Below are 12,795 nucleotides of genomic sequence, written 5' to 3'. Positions count from 1 at the left end.
GATTTCATTACAAAAAGCAGTCTATTGCGCTATTTTATCTGACAGACACTATGACTGAAACCCAAAAGACCCCCCTATAGTCACTGGGGTCCATCGGCAATGCTGCTATTTCAGCTTTTCTATTCCCATGCAGGCCTAAGCAGCTGTTTTCTGGCAGATGCACAATGTGAGCCGGGCTGTACGAGTCCCTCTGAATAATGGGATGTCTTGAGATGTCACAAATGTCATTTCGTTTTCTCATTTCTAATTTTCCTTTTCTTAAAAGGAAATGGATTCCTCCAGGGCCCAGCGATATGTAATGATGAAGTGTTCATTTCGACTGTATATGAGCAACTTGCCTTGATTTAAGTGTAATTCGTCCGAGGATCCGTGAGAGCCAATCTTTAAGATTTACTTTAATAGATGATGAATCCAGGTAATTCTTCTCTGATTAAATTATGCTTAGCATGCCAGCAATGTCTTCATTTGCACTTCAATTAAATTACTCTGTTAGAATGACCATTCAGAAATCTACAGAAGAAATAACAAGTATGAAGACCCAACAGCTATCTGGGAACACGAAGTGACTCTGAAGGCTGATCCAAAATCCTCGGAGAAGCAGCTCCTTTCTTCGAATGATAATGACTAGAGCATCGTCGTACAAAGACCAAATCGTAGAGGTATTCTGTAACAGTGCATCAATCCTTCCAAAAACTAGTAAATTCGACAAAAACAGGGAAAAGGAACTAGTGTAAAGTTATCAATGGCGCAATGACATTTGAACACAACCAATCCACCATGCAAGGCCAAGGCTGGTCAAACATGGTAGGACTGTTACAAGATCCAAACCATGAGTCTAGGGCATACAAGTAATGGATGAGATCTAGAACATCATCCATATCACAGCAGTATAGAGGGGTTAATGGGAAATGCTACAGCCGGTGGAGACGGTGTGGCCTGCCCCATTGGCCCGGTCTCCATCATTTACACCCGGCACGGGAAATTTAGAAACACGAATTCTGCAGGTATGCTGTACTAAGGAGCAATGACAAAGTTTTTGAGCTGCAATATTCTATAGTTGTGTGTGGTTTGATATCCTTAAAACTGATCACAGGCTCCCTTTAAAGAAATTACAGAAAGCGAAGCCCCTGTGTTTAACATTTACCAGCTGGCCTTATAACGATTCAATCTCTTGCGGAAGGAATATCAAGGAGTTTTGCACTTTGGAAAATCCTACGACATGTCATAACATACGGTAACATTGTTGGGGGTTAACGAGCTGGGCCCGTCTTCATCTTGCACTGTGGGTGCCGGTAGCTCATGCCCTTTTGTACTGGTCAGTGGAAGAGTGGCTCATCTTGGGAGATGCGTTTGTTGGCAAGTGGTGCCAAACAACAGGTTGTGAACTGACCGGCTCGTCTGTAGAACATCATACTTCAAAGAGAATGGCGGATACCGGGCTCCCCTTGATAATTCCGATCGGCCAGGCACAAGGCCAATTTATCAGCAGAAACGGCGGACCGGGCAAATGCTTTCTGTGGTCATTAATGAATATCTGCCTTTGAAAAGGATGGAAGAGGAAGCGGCTCCTGTGACATATCTACAAGGATTCTTCCTTTACATTAGAAGGCAGGAAGAAAGCAGGAAGCTGACAAAACAAAGTCCTCATAAGAGAAGGAGAAGCTCTGGCTGAGAAATGACCTAAAACAAACAAGAGGAAGCCGGAGAAATTAGAAAGCGGAGAGAAAAGCGAGAATAGATGAGGCTGGATGGACATGATTTACACACGGCTCAACGGGATTAATCTAATATTAAAGAGGGATGAAAATTGTAATGATCTGCAGAAGTCTCGGCTTCGGAGAATGATTAGCGGATATTAAATGAAGGGGGGCGGCAAGACGGAAGAAGTTAAGATAACAGATTAATGGACGGCTCAAGACTTTCAGAACATCTCTCAGCTGTCTCTGCATATAAAACATGCCGATAAAGGTGGAAACTTGAAAACAAAGTGACTGTGCCAGTGAGTGAGCTACTGTGTCCGGAAACTATCGGAGATGAAGGGCCCTGTTCACACCTAGCAGGATTTTTGCCCTTAGCAAGAATTGTACTAAAAGTATAATTGTAAACTTTATATAACTTCTCTATGGGGTTCCATTTTGCTGTTCCAAAAGGAAAAGGAGAGCAAAAGCTCCAATAAATACTAAAAAGGAGATTACATGGGTTATCCAAGATGAGAAAAAGGCATTTGCTTCTTTTTCCCCCATAAAAGGCCAATGGGTATTGCAGAATTCAACTAAATGGCGCTGAGTGGCAATACCAGACGCAGCCAGTGGATAATCTGTAGTTTGTATACATGAGAAATAACACTATTCTAGCCACTATACGACTTGCACCTGGCGTTTTTCACTAGTTTTTCTCTTTGCAACTTTAATTCTCAGTTTTCCCTGAGCTGGTGGGTGGATATTTGCTGCTATATACAGCACACAGCAAAGAGGAGATCTTGCTCACCTACTTATCTCTTATAGGGAGGCTTCACACAAGGGTATTTCGCTGCATGCCGCCCGCATTTGACAGTTGTGTGGCATGCAGAAAAAACTTGCTGTGGGCCACCAATCACCATGTACTATCTTGGCATGCATGCGCTCGTAACACGCGCCAAGATAGTGCATGCTGTAATCTTTACTGCGCATGTATTTTGCGCAATGTGTGTGATCAGCAACATGGGAGCCTATGGAAAATTAGTACAGCATATTCCGTGATTAAAACCCGCATGCGGAATACGCTACAAAGATAAATCCGTGTGAAGGAGCCAACATACAAAGAAGCAGCACAGCAAGGAGGACAATAAAACGCTTACTATTAGCTGCAGCAGTCACTTTGTGTGAGCCTCTCTGCTACTGCCTCCCTAGTTGGCTCCTCCTCCTTCCCCCCTTTTCATATACTTTTATGGGCAGCATGTAATGTGATCTGTCAGTGAGCTGTTAACTCTTCCTATTCACCAAGACAGATTTTAGCAGTTTTTCAGAGTGGAGGAGAGGAGCCTCATAAGATTAGAAAGAAGTATTTTTCTCTGACAAGATATATTTCAAAGTTTTTTAGATTCACCTCTACCATTACTACATACAAAGTTTGAGAGTCCCAAAGCAAGACTCTGTCAACATTTAGAGAGATAAGGATGATAATGGACGGTGATAAGCGTCACGTGTTTTTGTATGACATTACATGACAACCATCAGTAATTCATGTGTCTTTATACCTGTTATTTTCTCTAAATCTCCTAACTTCTACTTTGCTCTCGGTACCATATTACCGGATGAATAGCGTGCTCTGTATTAGCATCCCCAGAGAGTCACCCTCTGTAGTCTCTATGTAGAACTTCTTGGAAGAGCAGCGATGGCAGAATGCTAAAGCATCCCAGGAGTGCTGACCATGAAAGCATGCACAGATAAAGATGAAAGGCAAGGAGCCGCTGTGCTATTCTGGGGAAGGAGCTTTATGTTACTCTTTGGTTTGTTCCTTAGCAAGTTATAAATCTCTGTCTCTTTATTTGGGAAGAATACTTCACAGTAAGCAGAAAATCTACATCATCAGTATAGAATGAGACCTCTTTACATTACGGTGTTTTTTCCGGCTTTGGAAGAAAGGCGCAGTGGTGCGTGATCAACTGAAAGGGGCGCACTGTATTTGCAGTCTGTGGTGTATTATGTTGCGCAGAAAGAATTTGACTCCTTGTCTGGACCATCGCCATTGGAGTACACAAAGATGCATTTACTGAAGTGGTCACAGGATATGATGACTTCTATACATCAGATGCCTCTGCATGCTAGAAGACGAAAGAGGAGAACGCTAGGGAAAAGTGATATGGAGAAAGACCTTGGGGTACTACTAGTTGATTGTAGACTTAAGTGGAGCAGTCAATGCCAGTCAGCTGCTGCAAAAGCAAATAAAGTCTTGGGGTGTATTAAAAGAGGTACAGGGGCGAGAGACGAGAACATCCTTCTTCCAGTATATAAGGCACTTGTCAGGCCTCACATGGAATACTGTGTACACTTCTGGACATTGATGCTTAGGAAAGATGTTGCAGTACTCGAGGGGGTTCAAAGAAGGCAACTAAACTAATACATGGAATGGGAGGACTGGAATACCCAGAGAGGCTATCCAAATTAGGATTATTTACCCTGGAAAAAAGAGGCTAAGGGGTGATCAAATAACCATGTATAAATACATGAGGGGACAATACAAGGATCTCTCCATGATCTGTTTATACCCAGGACTGCGACGGTAACAAGAGGGCATCCGCTACGTCTAGAGGAAAGCAGGTTTCATCACCAAAACAGAAGGGGGTTCTTTACTGTAAGAGCAGTCAGACTGTGGAGCACTCTGCCTGAGGACATGGTGATGGCAAAATCCATAGAGGAGTTTAAGTGGAGACTAGACATCTTTTAAGAGCACAAGGATATTACAGGATATAAACAATACATAGTCAAATGGGTTGTTGATGGGGAAATCTTTCGACTACCGACTTGGGAGTGGAAGGAACCTTCTCTAAAGAGTGTTGATCCACTGCCATCATGGAGTCAGGAAGGAATTTTCTCCCCCAGGTTGCGGTAAATGGCCTTCTGCCTTTGGATCAACATGGAGGGGTGGAAATAGGCTGAACTAGATGGACATTTACCTTTTCTCAACGTAGCATACTATGTTATTATAGTTAAGTATTTTATACTAAAATGTGTCATTGAAAAGGGAGCTGTAGGAACAAAATGATGAACTAAACCCCATAAGTGCGTTGGAAGTTGTTTTTGTCTCTCAGTTGTGAGATCTGAGTTTGGGATCACCTCTGTTGCGGTCAGAGGACACTTTTCACTTACAACCAAGTGTAAAGCCAAGCCACAGGTTTCAGCAGACACTTGGTCAGATTTATTAAAAAGGTTGCAAGCCAAACAAAAATAAAACGCAGAAACAAAATCAAATCATTGTCTGTCTAGCAATAACTATATGGAAAGTAGCTCTATCAGCTGATAAAGTCTGCCTGGTGTCACACAGACAAGCTTTCTGTGTCCCCAGGCAGACTAGCTACTGTTCTCTTAGCTGATCCTTCAATATCCACTTTCTGGCTAAGTTAATTAATCAGCCTGAAGGCAATACTCTTCCTGTCACTCCATCAAGGAGAGAAACCTGAGAAATATATAGCTGCCCGTCTACGATCAAGCCTGTAGAAAGCCATATTCACACAATGGATAGTCTCGCGTGACTTCTGTCCATGTCCAAGATGGATAGAACATTCTATCTTGGACATGGACAGAAGAATGGGGCATATAATGTGTGATGCGCCACCCATTGCACAGTACACACACACGGTACCTGTGTGTTGTGCAATGTGAGTTGCACACAAGAACGTTGGGCACAACTTGCTCTCGACCATGTGAATACCACCTCTGTAAAAACCACACAGATAGAAAACTAAAAACAACCACGCTTCACTGTATGCATCGATTAGATAGCCAAATGACCAATACCGGAATCCCCCTACAGGTTTAGCAGATATAAATGTTGGCCGCACAAGGTGCAAGTACCATCTAATAGGCATGCCCATTGGAGAGAGCATCAGTACGAAGGTAATTGCACACAGCTGGTTCCTATCCCGGCTCTGGCAGTGCCAATGTATTGGTATTATACTGGGCTTCTGTCAGATAATTAAAGTTCCAAGTAAATACTCCTCCTATTTGAAGTTCTACTCCAGTTGCGTTCAATAAAGTGCAAAGTCCTAGTAGATGGGGGCATGCTCCAGCCAGTAGCGTCTCATATTCCCATGTATCAAACAGTAGGCAGCTTCTGTGTGACGTCACATTCCAGATACGGCAGCCTCAATGCACCAGGTCCAACGCGTTTTGCAAATTACTTTTTCCTTAATCAGGGAGATGGTCCTGTCCTTGCTTCTGGCTTCTTTTATACACTTTCATGTATGTAACACATGTAGTTACTAATGTGTTAATTAATTAGACTTTATCTCACATCTATCCATGTCTTTTAAACCAATTTAACAGCAATACCCAGTCCATAAAAACCTACGGACAGCATGGTGTAGCTGGCACTGTTGAACTGCGGCACTAGAGTGCACACCCCGCCAAGGGCAGCATCAATATGACAGTGACAATGCTCCTGCCGTCTTTATGACACGGGGGTCCGCTTTAAAAGCATTGCTCCGGTCGTCTTTATGACACGGAGGTCCTCTTTAAGGACAGTGCTTCAGACATTTTTAGAACATCAGAGGTCCTCTTTAAGAACAATGCTCCGGCCGTCTTTATGACATGACATGTCCTCTTTAAGGACAATGCTCCGGCCGTCTTTATGACACGAAGGTCCTCTTTAAGGACAATGCACTGGATGTCTTTATGACACGAAGGTCCTCTTTAAGGACAATGCTCTGGCCGTCTTTATGACACGCAGGTCCTCTTTAAGGACAATGCACTGGATGTCTTTATGACATGTCTCCCTTTAGGACAATGCTCTGGCCATCTTTTGTGACATCAGAGGTCCTCCTTAAGGACAAAGCTCCGGCCGTCTTTATGACATAGCAGGTCCTCTTTAAGAACAATGCCCTGGCTGTCTTTACAACATGACAGGTTCTCTTTAAGGACAATGGTCCGGCCATCTTTTTGACATGAAAGTTCCTCTTTTAGGACAATGCTCCGGCCGACTTTATAACATAGCAGGTCCTCTTTAAGGACAATGCCCTGGCTGTCTTTACAACATGACAGGTTCTCTTAAAGGACAATGGTCCAGCCATCTTTATGACATGATGCTCTGGCCGTCTTTACGACATCACAGGTCCTCTTTGTATGTACAAAGTTGTTGAACTTATTATGTTCATTTAGACTGTATTCCATTGAAACTCCACTTTTAGATGAGCACACCAAATTGTACATGATACCGGTATGTTGGACTGCAATTCTCAAACAATAATCAACATAGAAGGAGTTTATAAACCAACAACTATCCAAAAGCAATAAATGAGGTATAAATAAAAACTAAAAGTGGAATACGCACCCACTGTCACAGAACAAGTACTCCAGGTGCGTCATGTAAACCTCCCAAAGAGGCACTTTGTACCGCTGAGCCAGGGAGAGCGAAATCGTGTACACGTTCTCTTCAAGAGTCCTGGACAAAAAGGGAAAAGGAAAGAAACATTAGGCTTTCAATGCAAATCTTTCTAGAAAGAGGAGGGGAGAAATGTGACGACTACAACTCTGTAATCCAATTAAAATATTTAATTAATGGATGTAACCCTTTTATTACTGCCATTTGCTATTGTTATACATGAGCAATTTATGAAGGAGTCGGAGCTGGAGTTAAAGTCAGAAGTTGGGCTTACCAATTCCACAGCCCTGCTAGAAACAGTGCAGCTCCTGACCATGGGATGTGTTACAAGCAACTAAGCCAGACTGACTTCAATGGGGAGAAGTTACAATGCCAGAAACAGCCAATGGGCAATAGTGGCACCGTTTCTTCCAAAAATCAAGAAATGAGGCTGTGATGGCAGCATGAAGTACGTGCTTAGATTTTAAGGGGGTTTTCTCATTAAGGGTGCGTTCACACATTGTAGATTTGCTGCAGATTTTTCACAGCTCAAAAAAATCCACAGCAAAACTGCACTAAAATCTGCCTCAAAAAAGTGAAATCCACTGTAGACCCGAGAAAAATTTGCACCAAGTGCGGATTTTGATATAGATTTTGCTAGATTTTTCCACTGCAAAAAATCTGCAGCAAATCCGCCAGATGTGATTGTACTCTAACCACCATTATCCCATATCCACAGGAAGGGGACAAATGACTGACTGCTGGTTCCAACTGCTGGCCTGGGGTATGAGATGTTTATTCCCTATCCTACGGTAAGGAGTATATATCATTAATGGGAAAATGCCTTTATTATATAAATCATTTTCTTTTAGTTAAACATCTGGTGTGCAATATATGAATTCTAATACCCTTAGAAATGATGTATCATGTAAAGTTTTTATTAGAGATGAGCGGGCATGCTCGGTTAGGGCAATTACTCGAACGAGCATCACTTTTTTTCGAGAAACTGCCTACTCGTCCAAAAAGATTCGGGCGGCGGGGGTGGGTGGGAGAGATCTCCCCCCTGCCGCCCCCTGAATCTTTCCGGACGAGTAGTCAGTTACTCGAAAAAAGCGACGCTCGTTCGAGTAATTGCCCTAACCGAGCGTGCTCGCTCATCTCTAGTTTTTATGTAATTTAGATTTTTAACATTTTTTTTTTTAAAGGTTTTTGTGCCCATTTTCTAGTGAATTATTTATATAAAATTAAATCAGTGATGAAGCTAAACTCTTTAATTGAATGTAATACACAGTGGACAAAGTTCTAAAAATGGTCACTAGATGGCAGAACGATGTAGTTGAGCAGGAAGGTTACCGACATGAGCCTATCTGTACAGCTGTTTAGTGTTTGCTGTAATCTGCATGAAGCAGTTCCCTTCATTCTCTCCTCAGCATATCAGTATTTTTTGAGTTTCAGTCACAAATACCAGAAAAACATTATTGAGTTCTGAGTGTTATTTTTTTGTATTTAAAACCAGACAATATTTGTCAATACTGCATTATTGTCTATGTAATACTGCTACGTATCTCAGAAATGTGATGTGATGGATAGAATCTGATTCTTCCACTGAATTCAGCGCCCCAAAATTAGCTGAATCAACCTCTTTCCAAACAAGATACAGATTTTCTTTTTTGATTTGTTGACCAGTGTAATAGGCTGATACTTCCAGCCCTATAGAGAAAACTTTGCAGCAGTCATCATACTTCAGGCACCTTTACACGGGACGACTGTGTTCTTAAACACCTGTATGCATGATTACAGGATCTAACATTCACAATAGGTATAAGCTGTGACTATCTACTCCCCCTTCCTGCACAGGTCATAGAGCAGGTCAAGAACAGTCTCCTATACAAGTAAATGGCTCTCTCCTGCCCATTGTGTCTATGGCCCATGAAGCTGCTCTAAAGCATCTCTCAATAATAAAAAACAAATGTGGGTGATGTAGTTCCTTTATGGCTCATCTATTCCAGGCAGTAAAAAATGATCACTATTCGCCCTAACAACATAAATGCAGATAAAATATGTAAACTAATAGTAACACCATCCTCCCCTTTTCCCTTAAAGGGGTATTCCGAGCACAGACTAACATTGTAAAATCTGATGTCCATCATCACAATAAGTCATGTTGTAATAGGCTCACTGTACCAGGTTTAGCTACTTTCTGCATTTTCCATCTAGGTCACGTGACCCTCTGCCTTAAAAAAAAAAGCTCTACTTCCTCTGATGTCTTGTCGGCATTTGCTACTTCCTCCCCTGTCCACAGCCTCCAACTCCCCGTGAGCAGTGCATGATGGGAGGACAGGAGCAGTAGCACTGCGCTGTATTGCTCATGTGCAGTTCAGACTGCCGGACGGTGCGGTCTGTCGGCTTCAGCAGGATTTCCCTTCACTCTGAATGAGAGGGAGGTTGGTACCTATAGATTGTAGGACCTGTGACCTGTGGGCGGAGCTACAGTGCTGGCCAGCAAACAAGCTCTGGGAATTGTATTTAACTGTTGCTGTGTTTACTGCAGAAGTGATACACGTACACACAGCGGCTGCACGGGATGAAGAAGAGGGTCCAGACCGGCAGATAAAAGGCACAGACTGTCGCTACTTAGCTGAACTTCCTCGATTTCAGCTTTTTCGGAATTTCCAATTTTGGGCCCGGAAAACCCCTTTAAACAACCCATTTCCCTGCATATGAACATCGCCGCACATTAGCCGCCAATTATCTGGCAACACTCACGTTTTAGCACCTTACGGCTGATTTTCAGTTTTATTTTTTCTACTTTTCTTTATTAATAAGGAAATTGTGGGGAAAAAACCCCACACAACTGCGACCGGCAAGAGACGGGAAACATTTGACATTTTGAAATGAAGCTCCGGGGGTGAGTTAAGTAAATGTTATCCTAGATGGCTGCTTAATCATTTCATTTCCAGCATTCAGCTTCGTACACAGGCGCGCTCCGCTTTCTTTTAAGTAAAATTTAATTTTCCTGAGAGAAGGACGGGTTTGTTCTTGCTCTTTGAGGGACGAGGACATTGATTTTGCATTCATTGCTTGCTGGTTGTAGAGTATAGATAGTACGGGGGGGAAGGTTCTGCCATCACACAGCTCTGCCAGGGCGCTGGCTACTGCATTCCTACTGATGGCCAACACTTTATTTGGCTTTTCCATCACTTTTCAATGGCTTTTGTGGCGCTTATATAACTTGTTGCATAAAGTTGTCACATTCAAGTTAAACTTTGCTACATTTGTAGAGTACAGTAAAAAGTACTACAGCAAATGCAATCATGTGACCTAGAATTTCTGTAGTGTCAGCAATTCCAAAAAATATCTTTTTGTAAAACCAATACACTGTGTTATGTCTAGGGATGGTGTATGATAATAGTATTCCCCTTTGATGCTCTTTGAATCCTTGTGTCGTGCTACATCCCCTTAAAGGGGTTGTCCAGGGTTATAAAAACATGGCTGCTTTCTTCCAAACACAGCGCCACCCTTGTCCATGGGTTGTGTCTGGTATTGCAGCTCAGCTTCCATTCACTTCAGTGACACTAAACTGCAATACCTCACACAACCCTATGAACACGGGTGGCGCTGTGTTTGGATAACAGCAGCCGTGTATTTCTAACCCTGGACAACCCCTTTAGGCTAGTTTCACACAGGCGAGTGCGATATTGGGTTGTGAAACGCTGCCCAATATCGCGCTCGCCAGCGTGCAAGGTACCCGCGAATGCGAGGCGTTTTTTATGTCAAAAACACCTGCCATCACTTTAGTATAGTTGTGATCCTGCGGCACGGCTTTAAGCCGCGGTGGAAGAACGGCAAGTGTTTCCAATTGTTTGCGTGCACATTGTACGCCGTGCGATGTGTTTTATGACACCATCGAAACCAATGGGCGAGGAGTTCCGAGGGAACGACCAAAGATAGGACATGGCACGGCGCCTCATGTGCATGACCCTAATCAAATGAATGGGGTTCATATTTGTGCATCTCGCAATGCAGAAATCTTGCGCCATTTTCTCAGCCAGGTGAAAGCAGTCTTGGGCAGGGTTCACACGGGGCGGATTTGCCGCGGAAATTCCATGTCAAATTTTGCCGCGGCAAATCTGCCTGTGGCCGCTAATCCCGGGATTAGCCAGCCATGTGGACGAGATTTCTGAGAAATCTCGTCCACACGGGACGGCAAATCCGCTGCGGCTAAGCCGGCAGATTTGCCGACAGCAGCATGTTCATTTTTTTTTCCCCCGCTACGGCTGCGCTCTCCTCTATGGGAGCGCCGGCCCCAGCGGAAGAGCAAGCGGCCAGGCCGCTTCAAAACCGCCGCGGGTTTTGAAGCAGCGGTTCTTCCAGCGGAAATCTTGCGTTTTTTTGCTGCGGCCAAACCGTGAGATTTCCGTCGGGAATCCGCCCCGCGTGGACCCAGCCTTAAGGGGTATTCCTATCGCACAGATTCATTGCCTACCCAGAGGATAGGACGCACTGTAAATGGCTGATACAGGAGTGTTCAACAATAGCAGTGAGATTGGAAAAACAAAGTGCAAAATCATTCTAACAGCTTATTTCCATAAATGCAAATACACCAGAAATAGGACACATCCCACTCTAAATGAAAACAATTAAATGTAGCCAGTTTGTGTTAATCCTTAACAGAAAGCAGAGACTAATTGGTGGCTGTTTAAAAAAAATGCTGTGTCTATATCTATATGTAAAAGATAAAACAAAAAAACACTCAAAAATGCAATGCATCAACTGAAAAAATGTTAAAGGGTAAGCTTACATGGGGCGGAATGTCAGCAGCGGAACATTCCGCACCATTTCTGCAATCAACACAGTCAAAATCGGCAATGGCGGATTTTGACTCGAAATCAGCAGTATGCCTACAGCGAATTTTAGAGAATACAGCAATTACATACAAAGTCTTCAGCTGTCAGCGCACTCCTCCACAGTGCCATCAGGATAATAATGTATATATATATATATATACAGTGACTACACCAGCAGAATAGTGAGTGCAGCTCTGGAGTAGAATACAGGATGTAACTCAGGATCAGTACAGGATAAGTAATGTATGTTGTACACAGTGACTCCGCCAGAATAGTGAGTGCAGCTCTGGAGTATAACACATGATGTAACTAAAGATCAGTGCATGATAAGTAATGTATGTAACTCAGTGACTGCACCAGCAGAATTGTGAGTGCAGCTCTGAAGTATAATGCAGGATATAACTCAACATTAGTACAGGATAAGTAATGTACAAGTGATTCCACTGGTAGACTAGGGAGTACAGCTCTACAGTATAATGCAGAATGTAACTCAGGATCAGTATAGGATAAGTAATATATGCACACAGTGACTCCACCAGCAGAATAGTGAGTGCAGCTCTGGAGTATAATACAAGATATAACTCAGGATCAGTACAGGATAAGTAATGTAATGTATGTACACAATGACTCGACCAGCAGAATAGTGAGTGCAGCTCTGGAGTATAATACAGGATATAACTCAGGATCAGTACAGGATAAGTAATGTGTGAGTAATTCCACCGGTAGACTAGTGAGTTCAGCTCTACAGTATAATGCAGAATGTTACTCGGGATCAGTATAGGATAAGTAATATATGCACACAATGACTCCACCAGTAGAATAGTGAGTTTAGCTCTGAAGAATAATACTTCGGCAATTGAGGATCAGTACAGGATAAGTAATGTAGTGTATG

At 43.0% G+C, this 12,795-nt stretch overlaps 1 protein-coding gene across 1 annotated transcript in view; it reads right to left on the bottom strand.

Annotated features, from left to right (window-relative positions):
- The window catches only part of NBAS (NBAS subunit of NRZ tethering complex), a 616,392-nt gene that overhangs the window by 189,593 nt on the left and 414,004 nt on the right, over positions 1-12,795 (bottom strand). Inside the window, exon 42 of the mRNA XM_066597064.1 lies at positions 7,027-7,137. Coding sequence (XP_066453161.1) covers positions 7,027-7,137 — 111 coding nt within the window. The remainder of the gene's footprint in view (positions 1-7,026; positions 7,138-12,795) is intronic.

This window comes from Eleutherodactylus coqui, chromosome 1, assembly GCF_035609145.1.
Source record: "Eleutherodactylus coqui strain aEleCoq1 chromosome 1, aEleCoq1.hap1, whole genome shotgun sequence".
Classification (NCBI taxonomy): Eukaryota; Metazoa; Chordata; class Amphibia; order Anura; family Eleutherodactylidae; genus Eleutherodactylus; species Eleutherodactylus coqui.
Note: the sequence above shows the minus strand (reverse complement) of the source record. Positions and strands in the feature narration are given on the sequence as shown.